The following is a 22773-nucleotide window of genomic DNA, read 5'->3' as shown; positions in this document are numbered from 1 at the left end:
ACATATGGGCTATGAGAAACACAACGGTAGCGGTGGGCTTCGGATTCATTTTGACCATACAGCTGTGTCTCCTAACGGGCGCTGCCCACGCGTGGCCGCCGCGAACCGGAATTCTTCCATACATAAGTCGCACCGGTGGATAAGACGCACCAACGAAAATTTCAGAAAAAAACCGCGACCTATACACCGGAAAATACGGTATGCAAAACAGACGTTTTCAAAACAGACAAACTCCAGAGTACCGCCCCAGAACTTCGAATAGGGGTTCACGAAGTACCTCAGCCAAGTATTGCTGCTCTATGCCTGTCAGATAAGTTAAAATAACTTGCTCAACAGATTTTTCTCTTTACCGGTTTTGGCATTGCTTGTGCATTTGAGTGGTGGCACGCGAGCTATATTGCTCCTATTGGCTGGCTTCCTTTCCGTTTTTGCAATGAAAGTATTCAACAGACTCTTTAAAGAAAATTGTGACAAAGACAAAGCAGAAACTGGAATATGCATCTGCTGCAATGAGCAAATCGCGCAGTACCACTCTGTACTGGCGGTAACTTTAGCTTAGACAGTGCTTTGAGGCATGAAGGAAAGAGCAAAGTCTTTTATCGGCAGTGTTGCAGGGTCCCTTTAAAGAGGACTGCGAGGAAATGGGGGAAGTTGCTCATTGTCTGCCACTACAGCATATTGAGGTAGTGTCAATGCACGGGAAAGCACCCTTGGAACTCAACTGCTCCAGATTACGGCAGTTTTATTGATGGAGAAGTCGTGCTTTGATAGACGGGGAGGTCCCCAGATCCCCACTATTATTGACGGAGAAGTCGTACTTTGATAGATAGGGAGGTCCCCAGATCCCCACTACTATAGACGGGAGTGGGCAATCTTAGCTGTGTTGTGGCCTGATAGCAGTGATGGTGGAAACAGACCTTATAAACCATTGGGGACTAGAAAACTGGATTTGCTTCACACATTCAAAGTTGTTCAAAAGTGGTACAGCTTCCTATTTCCCAGCGCAACGCATTCAGTTTCTTGGGTGAGGTGCACGAAATGCGTCGATAACATCGTGTAAACACAAAGCAGGCCTACGTCAAACCCAGAAGAGCGCAGTCCTAGACATTTCAGGCCTCCTTCAGCTATCCCTCAGTTGCAACGGTGGTGTACTATCAGGGCATGATCGCACTTTTTTGTTGTTGTTTCTCTAAAGATGAAAAAGAAAGAGTACTCAGCCAGCCTCTCTTCTTGCCACCTTTACCGGTGAACTAACGCTCTGTATTTTTCTTAAATAACGAAATGAGGGATTGTGTGAGTTGAACTACACTAATGTACACTGGGAGTTGAACTACACTAATGCAGCCACTGGCAAACGTTTGACTTTTTTTTTGCTTCAGCGTTCTCCCAACAGTCCCCTGGCGGGCTGTTTGAGATTATCCCCCGGGATTTTCAAAATTATTTCGTAGTGCGTGGCTTTCCCCAAACCTCTCAGTCCTGCTGTAGCTTCGGCGCGTAAAACTCGAACCTCAAGTTTGAACTTTCGGTTTCAACTGCCGCACGGCCAACGTGAGCGGTTATTGGCTCGCAGATGCAGGGTCGTCGGAGTCGAAGGAGGGCGCCTCAGCAACAGCAACCACCAAAGACCCGCAGCAGCAGCAGTCGTCGAAAGACCCGCGAGAGGTTTCCTCCACCTGCGAGTCGAGCGGCAGCCCAGTCACAAACGGCGGCGGAGGCCGGACGACGGGTCGCGCCAGCGCAGAGTCCGTTGTGGAGGACGACAACAGCGGCAGTGCCACGGCTTCGAGCAGCGGGCGGAACAACAGCAGCAGCGGTGGCGGCGCCGAGGGCACCAGCGGCTTCGGATCGGCTCTGGTCGACTTGAGGAACGGCACGTCGTCGTCGGAGCATACGACGGCGGGGCTTGGTGGCGGAAGCGCCTTTCTCAGCTCTGCTGCGGATGACGCGTGAGTAAAACAGCATGGTAGTAGCCGACCGTTTTGTCCGGCTCCGATAATTCGGACTTGCTGGGTATTTTGGACTAATGGCTCACGGATTTTTCGGACTGCTCTTTAATTTGGACAATTTTTTGTTCCCCTCCAGGTCTGAAAAATCGGTCGGCTACTGTATAGGACCAATGTATTCCCTCTTGAAATGGTGGGGGTTTTACGTTAGATCAGTGTTGTGGTTAATTAAATTAAGACTTCTATTGCATGACGACGTGATATTACGGTGCTTATGGATTAGGTTGTTGCTCTTGAGACAACATTTTGTACCGATACCTGTTTTGTGTTTAGGTTTATCTATTCTATATTCTGTTCTGTATTCTGTATCTATTCTGAGTTTTGTTTCTGGGGCCTCAAACTTGCAGTTGGGATGTTTTGGGTGGACTGCTGTGCAATTACTGAACCACAGTTGGTGTTTTTCGTAAAAGAGGATGATCTCTTGGTGCTGGCTAGATAACCTGCGAGTTGCCATAAAAATATCGTGATGCTTCAGTAATCACCATTTAAATTAGGATTATGATGTAAGGGTTGGTTGTGAAGAAGTAGGGCACGTTAGGGTGAACTGTATAAGTTAAGGGGGTGTGAAGAAAAAAAATGCAGGTTTGGTTTATTTAAAAGAGTGCTTTGTCCCAGTAACAGTGGTGCCAGTTTTATTGCAAACTTCAGGCAAATTATCGCGATATCAAATAAAGTATATGAAGCTGTGGTGACTCACCGACTGCTTCCTCACTAAGACCTTATGACTTCATGCGTACTTGTTTGTGTAAACTTGCGTCTTATTATCATTTTATGACTCGCCATTGGCTGCTGCGACGTCCCCTCCCTCCCCCCTTCTTTCTTTATTTCTTTCCCTTTTTTTATTTTTTTTTTATTCCGACTTTATATGGACATTGAATTTCTAAAAAGTACGCTTGCAGTGCCTTGAAAGCCCTGGGAAACCCTAGAATTTCCGTCGTGTATACCAGTGTGAACCCTGATGCAACGCTGCTAAGTAGCTGGTTACTGCTGCCCATCGACATTCGATGTCAAAGACGGTGCAACAGTCCGTGTCTGGTGATATTTTTAGAAGTGAACCAAGTACACGGGTTCTGTGACACCATTTTCAATATGTCTGCGGGAATTTGCATTTCATTGTTGTGGAAGTCGTCTGTGATTCAGTAGTTTAACGGACAAATTGCATTTCATTGTTGTGGAAGTCGTCTGTGATTCAGTAGTTCCCCCCCCCCCCCCCCCCCCCCCCTGTTGCAGAATCCACTCGCCCCCAGCGCCGCCAGATGGGTTTGTCTTTGGCCAGAATCTGCGAGAGAGGGCAGTGGTGAGTGAGCTCTTTTTTGCACAACCTACGCCCGTTACAGCAGTCCATTATGATCTTTAATCCGGAAAAGAAAAAGTCCTCTGTATCTGAAGTATGCAGTATTTGAACGGTTGGGGAAGGGTATATGAGCGTAAAGTGGGAACTTTGATCGGTATTGCATATACATGCTGCCGATTATTTGTTTGTTTTACATGCCTGCAGCATCTCTGCACAGCTTTCATGGGGGGTAACGAATCGCCTAAGGAGGCACATGGGGCTGATCAAAAACTTTATTTTTACATTTATGATAACAAAAATTGGGGGGAATATGCAGTGTTTCATTCTAATTGGAGATATCAAATTTGTTTTTTTGTGTAAAACGACTATGTTCAAATTTATACGGATTTTTATATTTGATTTTTTTGAGAGCCTTTGTAAAGCAACTGCTAGAGCGATGCAGATGAACAAGGTGCCAGTGAACTGTGCACAAATAAATGAGTGCAATAAGACTAACATTATCATTCTATCTGGTCTGTAGCAGAAGTTACGACTGTTTGAAGTTCGGGCCTGGAAGTCAAAACCGGTCATTCTGGTTGCCACCTTTCCGTTATGAGCGGACTGGATTCCACGTAAAAAATGCATAGGGACCAAACAAACCAACAGAAATGGCCTGTGTTTACCGGAAGTCCGCCGTTGCCAGATCCGCTTGGCCAGCTTGCATCTTGAACCGGTTTCTTTTATTCTTCCAGGGGTGAGACAGCTGTGCATATTGCACAGTTTTGATACAAATTTGTTTTCCTGTGCCGGGCTGCTCCAAAAGCTTGAAAATTTCAAAAATTGCGCCAAACTGCTCCAAAACAGTCTGAGAGGGCTCTCTTTTTAACACTCGCATCAGTTTCGGTGACAGAAAATTTTCCAGCTCCCTCGTGGTGATTGTGTTTATAAAGGTTTAATTGATTGATCAATTGCTAGAAAACCTGCATAAAATTGTCCCCGAGATTCTTTTTTTTTTTAAGTCATAATATCGGGTTGCACATGTTATGTTCTGTGAGTTTTTAAAGTTTTCAAATCGAAAACCATTCCGAAGTCCTGTAGAAAAAATACTTATGTGTACTGAGGGGACAAAGTACTTGTGCAAGTTGATGAAAAAACGGCTATTTTCGAAGTATCTCTGGAACGACATTACTGGGCGCCGCCATCTTGGTGTGGTGAAGATAGGAAAGCATAGCCTCCGGGCGAAGCAGTTGCTCGTGGTTCAGGCAGAGTGCTTTTCGCCAATTTCTACTGTGGTTTTGGTTATAAGGGCTGCTGGGTTTACATTTAGTCGTTTGATCTGTTGCGGGAAGTTGCGCAACTCGAAAGATGGGAGGGAGTTCATCAAAAACAACGTGGTGCCTGTGAAATCTCCATGTTTCGGTCTTTAGTGTGAGGCGCAGTGCGTGGTTGAAGTGAAATTACGGACTCATTGCGGCGTTATAAAACGCTGAGTTATTGCTGCCTTTGACAGCGAGCTCGTGAGCAGTGGGAATAGAATGATCGACACTGCAGAAGTGGCAGCGCAGGCTACACCACCGCAATATGTTCAAGCAGTGACCGATAGCGGGACGGACTATTATTTCACGCTAGTAATAATGGTTCATCCATTTGAAGTGAAATTGAATGCCAAGAGGGGGGTGGCTAAACATACCAAGGTTACTCAAATTATGAACTTAGTGAACGTGCACCTTGGGAATAGAAAATGGAGGGCTGGTGGGGTGCGATGACTGTCACCGCGCTTTGCGCACCTTTTGCCATGGTTCTACACTTGTGCGTAAAGCTGAATCTGGGATTGTAAAAATAATAATTTCAGCATTCACATAATAATTAAAATGCCTTACGATTGCTTAGTTATGCTTTTTTTTTCATTGTTTTGTGATATTTTTAACGGCACTCAAAGCTATCTGTGCATTGAGCCAAAGAATGTAAAAATGGTTTGTAAAAAGGTAGTGCAGTTCGTATGTTACGATACTCTGGTAGAAAAAACTTTATTGAAGGTTGTTTCAGTGTTATGTACGTTCAGAATGGATTAAAAAGTGCACTTTTCCAATCTGAAATGCCAAAAATTTGATTTTTTAGGCTCCTAAGGTGACATAATAAATGTCGTTCTACTCCAAATGTAGGTTCTTCTGCTCCAAAATCAAGATTTTGCTGCTCCAAAATTTGCTGCAAAATCTCATTCAGCTGTCTTACCCCTGTTCTTCTAAAATAAACTCAGTGAACCTTATGTCCTGCTGCTTTTTTTTTTTTTCACTAACTAGGAATATGCATTTTTTTAGTTAGTCAAGTAGTTCTCATGATAAATATTTAGCCACTTTAGTGGAACAATAGGCAGAAATGTGTTAATAAACTGTAATCTTCATACTTTCTAATACCATGAATACTGGTGAATACAAAATAGGAAGCATTCTTTCTTCTTATTCTTGTTCTTCTTTGTTTTTTGTTCACATATATTTTAGAAATTTAACCTCATCTGTTTGCCTGAGTTCATTTTGTACCTCACATGCATTTTAATGATTGGGGGAGGGGGAGGGCGTTGGATATTTATCGGTGACTAGCTTGGCAACGCGCTTTCAAAGTGTCTATGCCTTTTTGTTTTTGTTTTTTTAACGCATCACACTTTTATGACATGGGCGACAAACACTTTGTGCCACAGAATTTCGACGACGGATCGTCGGACTCGTCAGTGCCGTCGTCGACGGAGCTGTCATTCCAGCGGTTCCAGCAGGCTGGCCAGAGCAGTGCGGGGGCTTCCGCTGCCGAGCAGCCAGCCGACCTGTCGTCCTCTGCAGGTGACTCCACCGTTGCAACCATGACCGTTCCAACCGTTTATTGTACTTACCCAATTGTAACGCCCCCCCCCCCCCCCTTCCCCCCCCCTTTTTTTTTCCTTTTCCCGGAAAGATAGGCCAAAATATCGCATGCACGTTAAAATCGGATACGAAACCGAAACTGCCGAAACAGCTGAAATTTCGTCCCACCCATCGCCATCTTAAGATGGCGCCAAAGCTTTTAGCAATAGTTTTTCGGATCTAGGCTCCTAGGCTTTTCTATTGGCGTTCGCACAAATCGTCAAATTATTCCACTTGCGCGCTTGATAACAGCGTTGGGAGCAGCGGCAACGAAGGTGCGCCGCTTCCACGGCTTACGAGTGGCTCCCACGCATTCACAACGAGCGGTTGGCTGAAGCGTGCGCCTCTGGAGAAGCTCGCGGGATGGGCGTGCGAGGCGTGGGCCACGATCCCATCGACCATGGTTGAATGTTTGTTCAGAAGTGGGGCATCGTAAACGCTCTTGACAGCACCGATGACGAGATGTTGCGGTCAGCGGGAGGCAACAAGGAGCTCTCGGAGAGCGATGAGGAGTGAGATGAGTGAGATTACTTTGGGAAATAAATCGCCCGTTTCTCTCGCATTCGTTTTTCTTCCTCACAAAGTTCCGTGCGCGTTACAATCGGAGGTGCAAGTTTTTTCGGTTTTTTGCCTGGAAAATCGGGTGCGCGTTAGAATCGGGGGCGGGTTAGAATTGGGTAAGTACGGTACCGTTATTTTTAAGTGGCTGCATTGTGAGGTACAAAAAATAAAAGTGCGAGCCTTAGAGAGTGTGCTGCGAAGGGCAACAGCTGGGTGGTGTGCGCGGCGCTGTGCGTGTAATACGAGCTTCCTGGAAAGGTGAAGATATACCGGCGGGGGTGAACAGGAGGCCACAAATTTTAACAAAGTTCAATCAATGGACAGTCCAACTATGCTCGGGGACAACTTTAAGAACGACAACGGAAGTTGTCCCTGCGCCGCATCAGCGCAGCCGGCAGTTAGGTACTCCGCACGGCGCTAAGCGTTACCGCGAGCATTTTGAACGTGACACGAGTCGTTCCCGTGATCTTTCGCACTTTATCAGATTATAAATTCAGGAAATTTCAGGAAATAAGGAGATTTCAGGAAATCAGGAAATGCGTCCCAAGCTCTCTTGTGGAAGCATGGATTGGGCCCTTGGTTGTGCGATTTCAGGAGAGACCACAGCAATCAATACGCTCACGACTCCAGGCACACGCGAAGCTATGGGTTTTCTCTTTGGCCGATGTCACAGAATATCCGTCACTTGGAATGTGGATGGGATCAACACTGACGGCATGCTGCACAGTAGATATCAACTTCACCAGCTGAAGGAGCTTCATGGAGCACTTTTGTGTGTTAAGCTTTTTTGCTGGATGGAACTGGCCGGCATCGTGGGCAACAAAAAGCTGACGAGCACGAGAAAATGCAAAGAGCTGTTCCATTCAATGTGAAAGCTGTCGGAAGTGCGTAGCAGTGATTTGCCATAATGGGCTGTAGCGCCGTTCTCCGCTCACTGCTATACCACCCAATGCATTTCCAATTTCCCGCCTTTGCAGTGCTCGCGCACCCCCTGCCTGAAACTGCACCAGCAGAAGTTCTGTTCTTTTTGTGCTTGCTTTTCCTCCTGCACGTGCCAGCGTTGCACTGATACTTTTTATATAGTCATAAGCGGTTGAAACTCATGAACTACTGGCTCTTGTCGTTCTTTAACGCAAAGAAAACTGTAGACACATTTGAGGCAAAATACGCATAATTAACTCTTTTGTTACCACACCTATTCAAATCGATCACCGGTGATCCATGATTTATATTGCCTTTTTCGACGTGTTGTAGTCGTTTCTCGAACACCTAATGCGGCAAGTGGTTAGTCTAGGCACCGCACTTTTAGAATCAGTTTAAATTTTCCAGCTCCGGTCACATTGAGATTTTTGACGGCATTTTTTGAGAGCTGAGGTGAGTGTGTTTTTGAGGAAGGGGGCGTGGCTGCTGCGCTTGACGAAAGGCATGCCGCTCGTGGTTAGGCGGCATTACCATAATATTTTTTTGTCGAAAGGCTCCTGGCAAGTCAAGTACCAAATAATGTTGTCAGCTTTGTAATCCGACAGCATTGATAGGTGGTAATTACTTGAGTATGACACCAGCTATTCACTAGTGATCTTTGGTTCAAAGAAAGGGCAGCTTTATTGTGCCAAAGCTTATTTCTGATGGTCCCCCGCATGTTTAGCAAGTGTACCTGACATTTTCAGCCAGTTTCCAGCAGTTACGGTTTCGCTTTTGCGTTGCAAAATTCATATTTGACGCTACTACGCAGTTACCCAACTACAAGCTCATTTTCCATGGCGCCTCCGTTGCCCGCTACTGTTCCTCAAAACAAGCATGCCGCTCGTGCTTCCACTTTATCCACGCCTTACTCCTGCAATAACAGCTTCCGCTGAAAGTCAAAGGATAACATCAAGTCGTCAGGTATCAGTTCAGACGAGGAGAACGCTTTCAATTGGTCTTGAACACCGCCAGCTGTTCACCGGCCAGTTTCGGTTTCATACGAGGTTATTTCCGGAAGTCTAGTATTGCTTCTTAGTAGAACTATCTACAGTCTAATCCCGCTACAACTAAGTCCGCTTCAACGAAATTTCCCCTTCAATAAAATATTTCCAATTCCCCGTCAGCTAGCCATAGAAATAAATGCAACAAAGTTCTCACCACAACGAACCGTTTGTCTGGCTTGCTATCGCTTCAATGAAATTTTCGATGATTTGCGCATGGTTTGAAAAATTATTTTACTATAAAATAAGCATAGCGCCAGGTATCTGTAACTTTTTATACATTCAGGATGCTTAGTTTCACCGAAAACATGCGCGGTGCACCCACACTGCCACCCCAAAAAAAAAAAAACTCGTAGGGGGACGCGATTGTTTGATGGTGATAATGATGTGGCGGGTCGTCTTTACATGAGGCGCAAGCCAGGTTCGCCAAGCCGGAGCTGTAGCCAATCCATATCCAGTTTAAATGGCGCGAATGTGCTCTGCTGCTGGCGCAGCGCTGTCATGTATGTGTTGTGAGCAGCTGTCCTTGCAGTTTTCCTTCTACAATTCTTCAAAGTCAAAAGCAAAAATAATGTTTTCGTGTTTAGTCTTGAACCCGCGTCATCTTATCTTAGTCGCGAGCGCACGGTCGCTTTAAATGCATGCGTGCGTGCGCGGCTTTCCAGCCAAGGTCAGTTGCTGCCTTGCCTAGTCAGAAGATAACCGAGCCGTGCTTGCCACAAGCGAGATGGGGGCTTCCAACAGCCTGGCAGCTATCTGCAATTAATCAGCGTGGTGGAAACGCCTTGTTGTACAGCAATACGCTTGGCACCTGCATTTCTTCATTTCGTCACCTCTCTCCTCCTCCTCAGTATCCTGCTCTTTGAGTGCTGTCAAAAAAACAGATAACCATTGGCATGTTTGTTATCTGAATAAACACAACGTTACTGGGTGTCACTCCTTTTTCTAAACATTGTATTATGCTGCCAATGATGAGCAAATATCCGGGGCTGTTTTTCTTGCCCTTCCGTGTGGTGTTGGGGCAGATTTCACCTCAACCAATTTTCGCTTCAACGAAATTTTTTGCACGTCCCATCAATTTCGTTGTAGCGGGATTCGACTGTGTTCTGACAAAGTCTCCAACAGCCGTGTATTTGTTTCTTTTCGAAATTATTAGGTGGTGCTGCAATGTAGTAGGCTTGTAGTGCTGAACTCGCTTCATAGCACGACGGTGGCTTGGTGAAAGCTTGCTGGGCACGATTCTAGTGCATTGTACCTTATTCCTTCAAGCAGAGCTGCCATAGCAAGTCAGAACATGATAATAAACCGCAGCTTAAAGCTGTGACTGATAAGTGATCATCAGAACGTCAAGAAGTATCCACCAAAAAGTTTGGTTTTCAACTCCAATTGGATTTTTTCGCATCGCTTGCTTGCCTTCAATGTTGTGCTGGTCATAATCATTGACAAGGTGTTTTTACATCACGTGGGGGCTAATTGGGGCCTTTAATAATGTCAAACCACCAGATTTATCTTGGACAACCATTAAAAATAGCAAAATTTGAAAGAGTGGTTGGGCTTCACCACAAGGCACGAGCACTACGCTATATCTGACAAATTGTACTGCACTACTCAGTTTTTTTTTCTGGGACGGGTTTTTGAAATGTTTACCTACAAAATGTATATTCTAAATTTTTTTCTACTTCTGGTGGTTTGTTATACACAACTTACTTTTTTTTTATTTTTTTGACGCCTGGACAAAAATTTCGAATTCGATAATTTTTTTCGCAATCATTATTTATGAAAACATTACTAAAATTGGTGTCGTTGGAAAGCACGTGAAATAATCCGCATTTTATGCCACTGCAATGTGTGCCTAACCAATATGTTTAGCGCAGAAAAAATGCTTGTTAGACCCCTCAAAATTGGTCAATTTCCCGCGGTAACCAGGAAAGAGTTAACCAGCAGTGCCCGCGTTAACTTAGTTAGGAACGCTCGTTGGGCTGGTTTTTGCGATAGTAAGCAAAAAGAAGTGGCAGTGCAACGCCGTCATGTGTGGCATTGAAATGCAAGCGCAAAAAGAACAGAACTGCCGCTGGCACAGTTTCAGGCAGGGGGCGCGCAAGCGTTGCGAAAGCAGGAAACTTGAATTGCATTGGGTGGTGGCAGTGAGCGGATAATGGTGCTGCAGCCCAGCAGCCCATTATGGCGAATCAATGCTCGGAACTTCCGACAGCTTTCACACTGAGTGGAACGGCTTTAATTTTTTTTTGTTGGGGGGGAGGGTTCTAATATTGTACCTGTCCTTCGTGTTTGTGCCACATTTGGTTGGAAGGAAGCAAAAAAGGGATGGGACACGTGACTACGATTGCGTAGTAGTCTCCCCATTGTCCAGAGGGGCCCGTCCTCAATCTCGCTCTGCGTTTTTTTCCCTTGCAGCGAGTCGGCACGCCAAGAGCTTGACAGAATCGGCCGAGGAGTACCAGTCTCGGCAGGTCAAGCGGACGTACGACGAGGTCGCCGTCGTCACAGGCGAAGAGAACGAGTCAAACGTGCTGCAGGTAGGCTCCCCTGGCCCACTGCAAACTGTATCTTGTTTGTGACCTTGGTGGATTCAAATTTATCGTGTCATTCAACTGCACTTTCAAGCCGTGCGTTTCAACTGAGATCATTGCAATTGTTGCTCAGTTTGTGTAAATTTTGGTAATCTTGCCACTGTAAAGTTATTTACAGCGGTGCGGTTTGACAAATGTTTCACTTTGGGACACCAATTGAGTGAAAAATGTCCGAAGAATTGAGTAATTGCAGGAATAAGCAACTTTCTTTTTCGCAGTTTTGAAGGAGCACAAGGCTAGGCAAATCTTTTTGAAGTGAAGCTTTCTATCCCAGGCGAAAAAAAAACAATTGGAGGCCCAATTGGACTTGTCGAAAACACGATTGGGCCAAATGGAACCATTTGCATTTTCAAATGGTTCCATTTGAACCAATTGTGTTTTCGGCAGGTCCAAATGGTCCTCCAATTGTTTTTTTTCTCCTGGAATGCCTCGCTGACGGTGGCGTTGCCCCGAAGCGCACTGCAGGAAAGCCAACTTCCTTTGATGACGATGATGATCGTGGGCGGAGTGAAGGGTGGTTAAAACCCGAAGCTTTCTTGAGTCAACAGCCACTGCCTTCAAAGTGGAAAGTCGAAGTGCCAAATCCCAATTGTTTTTCCCGAGGCACACTGCAGGAAAGCCAACTTGCAAAGTGGGTTTTCACAAAGCACACGAAATGCCTCAAAAAAAAAAAAAAAAAAAACATGCTTCTCGTGGTTGGAATTGAACCTGGGTCCCTCGTGGCCTGAAGCCAATGTCTATCAGATCGCACCGTTCTGACACGGTCGAAGCAGTCTAGATTGTGGACTTTGACCTTTGCTCAGGTTCCATGAGAGGAAGCTCTGCGTTTTAAGCATCTTTCTGGTAAGGGGGACACTGCTCTTAAAACAGCTTCCTTTAAGGGGAGATGCGCGTCGAAAAATCGCGTTTTTCGCGGAATTTTTCAGTTTTGAGATTTTACCTGTAAAATTATCTTTGTACATTCAGCTACGCCTACGCAAAAGATCAAGGCAAAATTCGAACGAGAAGTTAGTAAAAAATCAATTTTATTCAGCCACGGTGGCTCGAGAAAGTGCTAGTTTCGTCGCAAATCAGCAACTTTCGATCGTCTGCATCTCGAGAATGCGGCGTCTCCCGCCATTGCTGTTTGCTTGGAGAGGTTGAGAAAGCCTTCCTCTAGCCCACAGCACCTCCGACAGTTTCGCATTTAGGCCCAAAATAATAAAAAAAGGCACGTTTTGGCGCCTGTTTCGAGCATTTCTACTGGACATTTAAATCACGTGGTGCTCTAGCGAGGCCGCCATTGGCCTACACGGAGGCGTTGCTGCGGTGAAGCACCTAAGCCTGCATCCATCCTCGACTGTGTACGGCGACTCAATCGAAGTCTGTGGCTCTTTTTCTGCGTTTTTTTAGTTATTTCGTTATGAACGAACCGAAAAAGCGCGATTTCCGAGCTCGGAAGGCTCGGACGAAGACCCCGTACCGAGGACGGCGTCGCAAACCTCTACAGAAAGTGACAGCGGGAGGCAGTCGCCCGACGCCTCCGGTTAGCCCTAACCAGCACAACGGCCACTCGGACGAAATCGACGCCGCGCTGAACTTTGTGAGCGCTTCGGAGGTGAAGATTGGACTCTTCGAGAAAGATAGAGCAGCAAGCGATCGGAACTCTGCGAGTGCTGTGATATGCGATGTCAGTGCGCTTACGGTGCTGATAAGCGGAGCTGCTTGCCCAGCGTGCCACACCTGTACCCTCGGGGTACACGAACCGGTCGAAAAACGGAAGGGTCTCTCGGCGTTTCTTGAGTTGCATTGTGCGAATAGTGAGTGCCCTGAATCGGTACTTTCTTCTGTGCACACCTCGAGCCGTGTTGTGCCTGGTGACCTTGCGAATGGTGCTAGCGGAAGCCGGGAATATCGGAGTGGGAGCTCCCGCGACAGCTTTGCCGTGAACGTCAAGGCGGTGGTGGCTGCGCGCGCGATTGGCATCGGGCACGAACAGCTTTCACGTTTTTGTGCCATTCTTGGCTTGCCGACGCCGTTACATCACAAGAACTTTATTGCAATCGGCAAGAAAGTTCATACCGCGGCCATGAAAGCCGTGGGGGAAAACATGGAGAAAGCGAGAGTTCACACGAAAGAGATGGTCGGCGGCAGTGATGTTGCCGTGATGTTTGATGGTACGTGGCAAAAGCGGGGCCACAAGAGCCATAACGGCGTTGGCACAGCTGTGTCTGTAGACACTGGCTTGTGCCTCGATTTTGAAGTTCTCTCAAACTTCTGCCTTGCGTGCAGCCGGCACAAAGACATTGGGAGCGAAGAGCAAGTGTGGCAGGCGTACCATGGCCCAGTTTGTGAGAAGAACGTTGACTGCTCCTCTCATGCTATGGAAACTGAGGCAGCAGTGCGCATATGGACGCGGACCCCCTCAAATGAGACACCATTGCGCTTCACTACATTTTTGAGTGATGGGGACAGTAAAGCTTTCAATGCCGTCTTTGAGGCCAAAGTGTACGGTGAAACGTCCATCGTGAAGGAAGATTGCACCAACCACGTGGCCAAGCGCCTGGGCACTTCAATTCGCAAGCTCAAGACTCCTCTTCCACGTGGCGAGAAGTTGAAGGACGGGCAAATACAGAAGTTGCAAAACTATTACCGCATAGCCATTACCAGCAACAGGGGCAATGTCCAGGAAATGTATCGTGCCATTTGGGCATCACTTTTTCACTCGAGTTCAACGAGTGCGGCCAATAGCCATAAATTCTGCCCCGAAGGAGTTGAATCATGGTGCAAGCACCGGCGGGCGGAAGCACTAGGAGAACCCGCGCCAGACCACACTCCGCTTCTGACAAAGGCACAGGGGGAGGCTCTGCTGCCTATATACAGGCGTCTCACGGAAAAGAAGCTTCTCACCCGCTGCTTACAAGGGAAGACTCAAAATGCAGCAGAGTCCCTCAACAGTAAGATCTGGCTACTATGCCCGAAGACGAAGTTTGCGTCCAAGACTGTAGTGGAAACTGCAACTGCCATCGCCGTTTTGTGGTATAACTGCGGGCATGGCAGCTTTGAGCAAGTGCTTCAGGAGCTTGGTATTCTGCCACCGGAAGAGCTTGTTGTCCTGGGAAGCTCCCGTGACCAGAGGAGAATGAAGAAAATGTCCGTCCGCCAAACCGCTGAAGCTCGAGCCCATCGCCGAAACCAGGTGAAGAGAGCACGTCTCACGGACTCCATTCGGGAGGGTGCTGAGGGGCAAACGTATGGACCAGGGGAGTTCTGAACAGCTGTGCTGTGTTTGAGACATATTGCTCTATTTTTGCAAGAAATTTCATGTGCTTTCATCATGTTTTTGAAAAATACAGATGTTTGAAACTTTCAAAAGCATTTTTCTCCATTTGTACTTTTCAGCATTTTTTGCGTGTTGTGCAACACATTTCAGGTACTTCAAATGGTCAGATATGGATGAAATTTTGCACACAGCCTCTTCAAAGTGTGTAGAATGTCAATATCTATATGCATTTTCAATATCTCTTATACATTTTTTGCAAAAAATTAAAATGTTGACTCACAGCACACAAAATATATACTTTTGGTGTTCCTGATTTTTTTTACAAATATAGGAATTATTTGAATAAATTTTAAGTAGTTTTTGACATACTACTTTACCCAAGCAGCAAAATGAGCTATTGCAGGCTGCTCTAAACAAACATTTATTATGAAAAAAGATATGCACAAAAAACCCTATATTTTGCTCTTGAGGGCTGTCTCACACAAAAACTAATGTAGCTACATAAGAACTAAGCACATATTTGGAATCAGCATTAAAAACTCAATCTATGACCAAAGTTTCATAACTTTAGGTATAATATTAAAGAAAAAGTGTTTTCGAGGAGCATCTCCCCTTAATTGTGAAGTAAACTGTGAAATTTGTCAATCAGTCTTACTGCTTTTTCCCCACTTATTTCAAATGTGGCATTATTTTTTTAGTAGGTCAATTAGTTCCCAAGATAATTAGAGATAACTAGCCATTTTTGGAGGACAATAGACAAAACAGTGGTTGTCATAAAACGGTAGTCTTTATATTTTACAATACTAGGAACCCTGGGGAGTGCAATAAGAGAATCAGTGCAGTGAGAGAGCTCATTAAACCTTGGTGCCACCAGTGGCAAGGAACCATTTCGAATGCCCAGTTCAAACACCAAAGTTTAATGAGCTGTAAAATTAATTCCAAGTGGTGCATCAAAAAATCTATTCTCTTATTGCCCTCACCAGGGTTCATTGTATTGGAAAATATAGAGATTACAGTTTTATGACTAACACCGTCTTGTGTATTGTTCCTCCAAAAGTGGCTAATTATCTCTAATTTTCTTGATAACTAATTGACTGACTCAAAAAGTAATGGCAAATTTGAAATCAGTGGGGAAAAAGCAGCAAGTCTGAGAAATTTCAAAGAGTTTACTTAAACATTAAAAGAAATTGTTAGTGTTGTGACCGTCCAATTACCTGTGCACGGTGATTTTTGGGGCCTGCTTGAAATGCAGTAAATAACTAATTTTTCCAACTTTGTCGGAGTGCTGCAATTGTCGGGAATGATGTGGCAGCCCTATTCTGGGCACAAACAACAAAGGGACTCCGTTGGGTGCTCTTGAATCGTCAGGCCCGTCGGCCTGTTTGGAATTTTAGAGAGAAGGTATTTTAAGTGCAGAGCACTTTAGGGGCCTGCCTGGTCATCGTAGCTCACTCGCTGGACCCAAGGAGAGCCACATGGTGTTCCGCCGTGCCGGCTGTCGTCGCGGCGTAACCCAGAGGCTTCGAAAGCCAAGTGGTTTATATAGTCATAAGCGTTTGAAACTCGGGAACTGCTGGCGCTTGTCATACATCCCCTTGTTGTTTAGCGCAAAGAAAACTGCAGGTACATTTGAGGCAAAATATACGTAACTAACAGGCAGCGTCCGCGTTCATTTAGTTAGGAACGCTCGTTGGGTTGGTCTTAATGTTAGTAAGCGAAAAAAAGGGGCAGTGCAACGCTGGCACATCTGGGAGGAAAAGCAAGCGCAGAAAGAACAAAACTCCCGCTGGCGCAGTCTTCAGTCAGGGGGCACTGCGAAGGCGGAAAATTCAAATTGCACTGGGTGGCAGCAGTGAGCGGATAACGGTGCCACAGCCGATTATGGCAGATCACTGCTCTGCACTTCTGATTCACATTGAATGAAACGGCTTTAATTTTTTTTTCTTTTCAACCTGTAGGGCATTCGCGAACTGAAGTGTGTTCCCCCTGTGCAGATCAACTGCAAGCTGTTCACTTTCGACAAGGGCACGGCGTCGTGGCACGAGCGGGGTCGCGGCAACCTGCGCCTCAACGACCAGGAGGTGGACGGGGCACTCCAGTCCAGAATGGGTGAGTGCACACTCTGAATGGGGTCGGTGTATTTGCAAAGGATGGGGCACATTTTCGAAGAACTCTCGAGTGGTAAACAGAGGGCTACCTCTTCCGTCATCAAAGGGAAAGGCACTGAGCACCTTGAAATTGGAGAGGGGTGGTTGTAAGCGTGTGGAGGGGCTTCTTTTGTCAGGCGATGGACATTGAACAGGCGTAGATGGTGACGACGACGTCGACGTGTGTCGCGGACAGCCTCTGATATGTCTGGCTATCTTTTACAAAATGCCAGGGCATTCCGCCACTTTGTAAGCCTGCTGGAAACAGGTGCTCTTGTGGCGTCCTTTGTGTTAGGTGGTGGACGGGGGCTTTTCGAAGGGATAGTGTGCACATATTGCAGCAGGTTTGTTTTCTTATCTTTTCTTTCTTTCTTTCCTTTTTTCTTTTTTGGTGTAATCAAGCCTACTCAACCACTGCAGCCCTGCTCATGCTAAAGGAGGCATTCATCTGACGTCTCATTTCAGCCAAACGACGGCACGTGAAACTGTGCACAAAGGTGGCCACAGTGTACAAAACACCCCGTGTAACTGTTTAAAAAAAATGCTCCGTGGGAAGTCGGATCCTTCCTCATGTTGTGTCATTAGTCCGTACAGGCTTCTCTAAAGCTTGATGTGTTTCGAGGGGAGTATTCTATCACAGGGACTTAAATGTGAGGCAGAGCTTTGGTTATAGTCCCTGGAAATTTGACTAGTGTGCCATTCAGTGCCTTCAGTGGGGTCCTTTTGGGGATGTAAGCCTTGGGCAGACAGCACACCGGCCAAGTGCAGTGCCCTTCTCAGTAAACTGGCCCTTTTTGCTACTGAGACGTTTTTCTACAAACTAAGTGGTTGATACCCTTTTCTGGAAATATTGTTTCTTTGCATCCTTTTTTAGGTTTGAATAAATTTATTGAGAGACGGCGTTTCGCAAGAAGAGCTTTATTCGGTTGCCGAGCCCAGACCTTTGTCCGCAGTCGAAGCGAGGGGATGATGATCATTTACAGATGATAATGGCGATGGGTGCGGGGATATGACTAACCGGGAAACACACCCCTTGGTGTCCACAGTGCAAGTGATGATGGTGATGATGCGTTTGGGCATAATGTCCGGCAGTAACGTCCCTATGCTCACATTATATAGGAATCTTAAAACTGAGCACTACTGTTGACGCCTCTGATCATCTGCCCACCACAGGGGGCAGACAGCTAAAAGCGGCGTGCGAGCAGATGACGCTAATTTTTCTTTTTTCATTGCTAGAAAAAAATAAATCATGTGAGAAGTAAGCAAACAGGTGAGTTTTGAATAGAAATTTATTAGAACAGCAATTTGATTCTTAAAAGGTCCTCAGTGGCAAATGCGGTGATTGCAGTGGAAGGTGTACTTAGAGGGCGCCACGGTCAACTTGTGGGCTGTTTCCCGTGCGCTTTCATCGCGGCGGTGACTCACTGTTGTAATGCAAAACTTACCCGGACGGCAGACTAGGGACTACTCTTCTAGGGAGTACACTTTCGTTAGGCTTTCCACAGTGTTCCAGTTGCTGGCCTTCATCGTTCCCTCCCCCTCTCTCTCCTTCTCCCCGTTCCCTGCCTGCTGAAGTGATGCGGACCCAGGGCAGCCTTCGCGTGATCCTCAACACCAAGGTCTGGGCGGGCATGGTTGTGGAGCACCCCAGCCCCAAGACGGTCCGCACGACGGCCACGGACCCCGACGGCATCCGTGTCTACCTCATTCAGGTGGGTCGTCACCATCATCATCATCACCACCAGCCTGTCTAGGCCCACTGCAGGGCAAAGGCCTCCCCCGTGGATCTCCAATTACCTCGGTCCTGTGCGAACTGCGACCAACTTATCCCCGCAAACTTCTCGATCTCGTCTGCCCATCTAACTTGCTGCCGCCCCCTGCCACGCTTGCCTTCTTAGGGATCCACTCTGTTACCCTTACTGGCATACGGCTATCTTGCCTTCGCATTACATGCCCTGCCCACGTCCATTTCTTCCCTGACCCACTCCGCCCTCTTCTTGTCCCTTAATGTTACACCTATCTTTGTTATATCAAGTACTTCGTCACATTGACATTTGCCAATAAGTTCGTTCATCCTGAATTGTGTTTGGTAAATTTGTAGTGAAATAGCACAGCTCCCCAAATACAGGAACCAAATGGGACAAGCCGTGTTTTACTATCAACTGAAATGTATTGAAGAACAGCAAACACATGTACACTGTGAGCGTGAAGCTCCAAAGCCTGGAAATTCATTTATTTCACCTTCACATGATCACCCTCGTCAAACACTTCGGGTTAAACTTTTGTGGCACCAGTGGCAAGGAACCATTTTGAGTGCCCATTTCGAACACTGAAGTTTAATGAGCTGTGAAATTAGTTCCAAGCGGTGCATCAAAAAACTGATTCTCTTATTGCACTCACCAGGGTTCATAGTATTGGAAAACAAAGATAAGAGTTTTATGACCAACACTGTTTTGTCTATTGTTTGACCAAAAAATAGCTAATTATCTGTAATTATCTTGGGGATTAATTGACCAGCTGAAGAAATAATGCCATATTTGAAATTAGTGGGAAAAAAAGCTGCAGTAGTGGCAAGTTTCACAGAGTTTACTTGCCAATTAAAAGAAGTTGTTTGAAGACCAGTGTGTTCCCTTAATGACACTAGTGCTAGCCAGCACAGCTACGCTTCCGGAAAAGCTCCCAAAGCAGGAACAATGGAAACACAACGTACGAAGAAAAAAAAGCATGGCGGGCCTGGATCATTTTTTGCAAGGGGGAGTGTTGACGGCTCACCCTGCACAGCACAATAGGGAAAGCGAGGTGAGGGAAGGGAAAGAGCCGCCCGCTGCCCATGAGCGGCAGAACAAAACCACTTCGAGGGATGTGCTGGCGAAATTTCTCCTCGGCCCCTAAGGGAAAGCCAACCTTGGAGGGCACTTCTGCGGCATTTCTCATTCAATAAATTGGTTGTTGCTAGTATTTTTGTTCGATAGAAGCGTAGTTATTGATATATATTCCATTATAAATGTACTGTGTTCAGAAATAGTTCGATATAAAGGGTAATCCAATGTAAACGGGTCCGATAAAGTCGGGTTTCACTGCAGGAATAAAAAACGCAAACTCTTCTTTTGTATGACCTTACAGAGGCTTGACTGTCTGTCCATTGCGCTACGCGTTGCAAGCATCAGACGATTATTCCAGTTAGCAGCGCCTCTCAAATTTTTCGCACCCGAGATTACTGCAAGGTCCGTCCTCGAAATCACTGCGCATGTTTCCGTTTTCCAGGCCAACCCCAAGGATGCGGAGCAGCTGTACAGCGCCCTGGAGTGCCGCGTGGCGTCGCTTAAATCGGCAGAAGACAGCACGAGTCCGTTGCCGACGCTGGCCACCCAGGGGCTCCCGCCTTCCGCGGACAGCTCGTCGTCCTTCCCAGAGTCCGCGGGAAGCGCGGAAGAGGAGGGGGCACCCCGTGCCAAGCGGCCGCGGCTCCAGGAGTCCGACGGAAGCAGCCTCCCCGACAGCAGCCACGGCGAGGAGGACTCCATCCCGACGGCGGAGTGCGAGAGCAGTGCGGAAGACAAGGGATAGGCTGGACGACGACGTCGTTGCGTCGGACACTCGTTAGATGGCGAGGCGTTGGAGACACCGCCACTGATTTGTGCTTTGGGCTCCCCGGCGGTTACGTTTTCTCTCCGTTTGTAATTCGTAAAACGGGCAGCAGCGAAAAGGATGAGAAAGCAGAGGCAGAACTCTCGTCCTTTCTTGTCGAAAAGGGTGTAGTCAGCAATGTGGCGTGAAAGTGGTGCCACTGGTGGTTGCTTTGGGCTCCCTAGCGGCTATTTTTGCTGGTGATGCAAAGGGTAGCAGACAATGGAGAAAACGCATCCTTGTGTTGAATATTTGTTAGTGGAAAGCAGAACGACTTCTTTGATATTGCAAAGATAACTGCCTTTGTTTTTAGGCAGGATGTTTTACTTATTGATTTTCTTGTTCGTGGTAGTAGACTGGCCTGATTTTATAGTGAAGGCTGTGTTGTGTATACGAATAAAGTGAAATAAGAGGGAAATACATGCTGTGGAAAGTTCTTTTTTTTTTCTTTTTGCTTGTCTCACTTTTTTCTTTTTCTTTTTTTTTTTTTTTGCATTTGTTACAAAGGCTTCACTGTAGATTGGAATGCTGGGTGGGCAGTTTGCAGTTTGCCTACCAGTTCAAATTAAAACCCACACAGTTTTGAGAATCCTGGTATAGGCTACTTGGTTTTTTTTTAGATTTTTGAGATTTGCTTGCCTCGAATTAACTGTACCATAGGCATGTCATGATGAGTGTAAATACTGTGCCCAGAATAGAGGTGGACATTCAATTCATTGAATTCTGTGGGTTTTTATGTGAACATTGTTATGAAGGACATAAAGCACTGAGTTTTTTTTTTTTTTCCTCTTTCTCTCTTTCTCCCCTTGATGGGGCATTTTGAAATGGCTGCTTGTGTCAAAACATGGCTCCTGAAAACCGTTTGCCCATTATTCGAACGTTTGTGCGTTCCCGGTCTGGTGGACATTGAGAATGTCTTCCTGCAGTTACAGGCCTTCTCTGAAGTGCTGTTGGGGGGCCCAAAGCACGAAAGGCAATCTTCCCTTAACTTCTCCGCATTGTTTTGAGGTGCAGTCATGTGGCTGTAGTGTAGTTGCCCTGTTTTTGTTTTGTTTGTATTTGCTTGTTTTTATCTTTGTCCCCACCACTTTTTCTGTAACCCCCTGTAATAATTATCCAAAAGGGCTTATTACAAGCATAACTTTATACCCACTGTGTGGGCACATTCAAAATGTTTGCCAAACAAAAGTTGCTCCTTCTTCCTTTTTTCCTTTCCCAGGTGTTGCAAAAAGCAAAAAGGCTTAGAGTGCAGGAGTTGTTCATGTTTTTTTATGTTAGAGTGCAGGAGTTTTTCATGTTTTTTTTTTATGTGAAGTGTTAAACCGAATTGTTGACGCCCATGAATTGCAAGTTTTGCTGCGACGTCCTCTGGGCCGTCTTCAAGCTTTACTGCATGCCTTGGAAAGTCATTGGCTTGGATCGACTTGACTCGGCTACGGGCTGGTTCCAGCTTACTGGCTACTAGCTGGAATGCGGTCTTAACTGCCCATTTCTTATGAGAATAAGTGGGTTCTGCAAGTGCAGCCAAACTGTTTTTCGGCTGCGGCTATGACTTTGGATATGGATTCGCGGGGGTCCAATCGGAGTTGTATAAATTTGAGCGTATTTAATGAACTGCGACTGTTGTCAGTAAGCTTAGCTACACCTGGTTGCTACCAGACGGACGACGTTGTCTTTGGCTGGACAACTTTTGTGAAAATTATAAAATCACAGTTTGTTCTATGGGTAAACTTTTCTGAAGTAAAGGCTGAAAGTTGGTTGCTTCAGCGAACAGAAGTGTTCTCAGTAGATTTTTTTTTTCTTCATGCCTCATCCTTTTAAATCGGAAATAGCAAAAAGTTAACAATTGCAAATTCTGACCTGAGAAATCTTTGGCTTATTTTGCTGTTCCATTGAAAAGCAATAGGATTGACTGTATTTTTTTTTTAACCACTGTAAAAATGCCGCACTGCTGCGGGTGTTGTCACGTCACCCATGTCCTGGGGTGAAAAAGCATTGCAGGACACATTTCAGGGTAAAAAGCCATACGGTCGGTTCGTCTAGATTTTGTTTCAGCTACTTGATTGGACCAGTGATGTATGTTTTACCTCTTTTCTTTTTTGCGGGACGCTGCAAGTTTTTTTTTTTTTTTTTTCTCGCGTGGCATGAGACATCTGTATAGCAAACTTCTTCTGTAGTATGAACACATTGTTGCAAAATAAAGCGGATGTGACTCGATGTAAGTCGATCATTTGTGTCAACCAGCCTCATTCTGAAAGCACAGTGGTTTCATGAGTCAGTGATCATTTGAGAGATTCATGCTCTTAAGTCGTCGCCACCTGCTGAAGTGGCTTAGTCACTTGGGCATTGGGCTGATGAGCTCAAGGGCATCGGTTCGATCCTGGTCACAGTGGCTGCTTTTCTCATCGGAGCAAAACGTGAAAGATGCCCGTGTGTCTAGATTTCGGCGCATGT

General features: G+C 46.1%; 2 protein-coding genes across 2 annotated transcripts in view; both read left to right on the top strand.

Moving 5' to 3' along the window:
• The window catches only part of LOC144162722 (uncharacterized), a 36299-nt gene extending 13763 nt beyond the window's left edge, over positions 1 to 22536 (top strand). The window contains exons 6-12 of the mRNA XM_077693365.1: positions 1571 to 1946; positions 3234 to 3300; positions 5972 to 6107; positions 11108 to 11229; positions 16540 to 16654; positions 18268 to 18404; positions 19957 to 22536. Of these exons, the coding sequence (XP_077549491.1) occupies positions 1571 to 1946; positions 3234 to 3300; positions 5972 to 6107; positions 11108 to 11229; positions 16540 to 16654; positions 18268 to 18404; positions 19957 to 20259 (1256 nt within the window). The 3' untranslated portion in view covers positions 20260 to 22536. The remainder of the gene's footprint in view (positions 1 to 1570; positions 1947 to 3233; positions 3301 to 5971; positions 6108 to 11107; positions 11230 to 16539; positions 16655 to 18267; positions 18405 to 19956) is intronic.
• LOC144162721 (uncharacterized) lies at positions 12638 to 15158 on the top strand. Its single transcript, XM_077693364.1, has one exon. The coding sequence runs from the start codon at positions 12686 to 12688 to the stop codon at positions 14534 to 14536; it is 1851 nt and encodes a 616-aa protein (XP_077549490.1). The 5' UTR covers positions 12638 to 12685; the 3' UTR covers positions 14537 to 15158.
• Positions 22537 to 22773: the final 237 nt, after the last annotated feature.

The sequence above is a fragment of the Haemaphysalis longicornis genome, unplaced genomic scaffold (genome assembly GCF_048455015.1).
Source record: "Haemaphysalis longicornis isolate Haplotype H1 unplaced genomic scaffold, Haemaphysalis longicornis Haplotype H1 scaffold_12, whole genome shotgun sequence".
In the NCBI taxonomy this organism is placed as follows: domain Eukaryota; kingdom Metazoa; phylum Arthropoda; class Arachnida; order Ixodida; family Ixodidae; genus Haemaphysalis; species Haemaphysalis longicornis.
Note: the sequence above shows the minus strand (reverse complement) of the source record. Positions and strands in the feature narration are given on the sequence as shown.

Bases quoted from the DNA above. Each gene is read 5' to 3' on its own strand.
- LOC144162721 (XM_077693364.1), top strand. From the start codon at position 12,686: ATGAACGAACCGAAAAAGCGCGATTTCCGAGCTCGGAAGGCTCGGACG.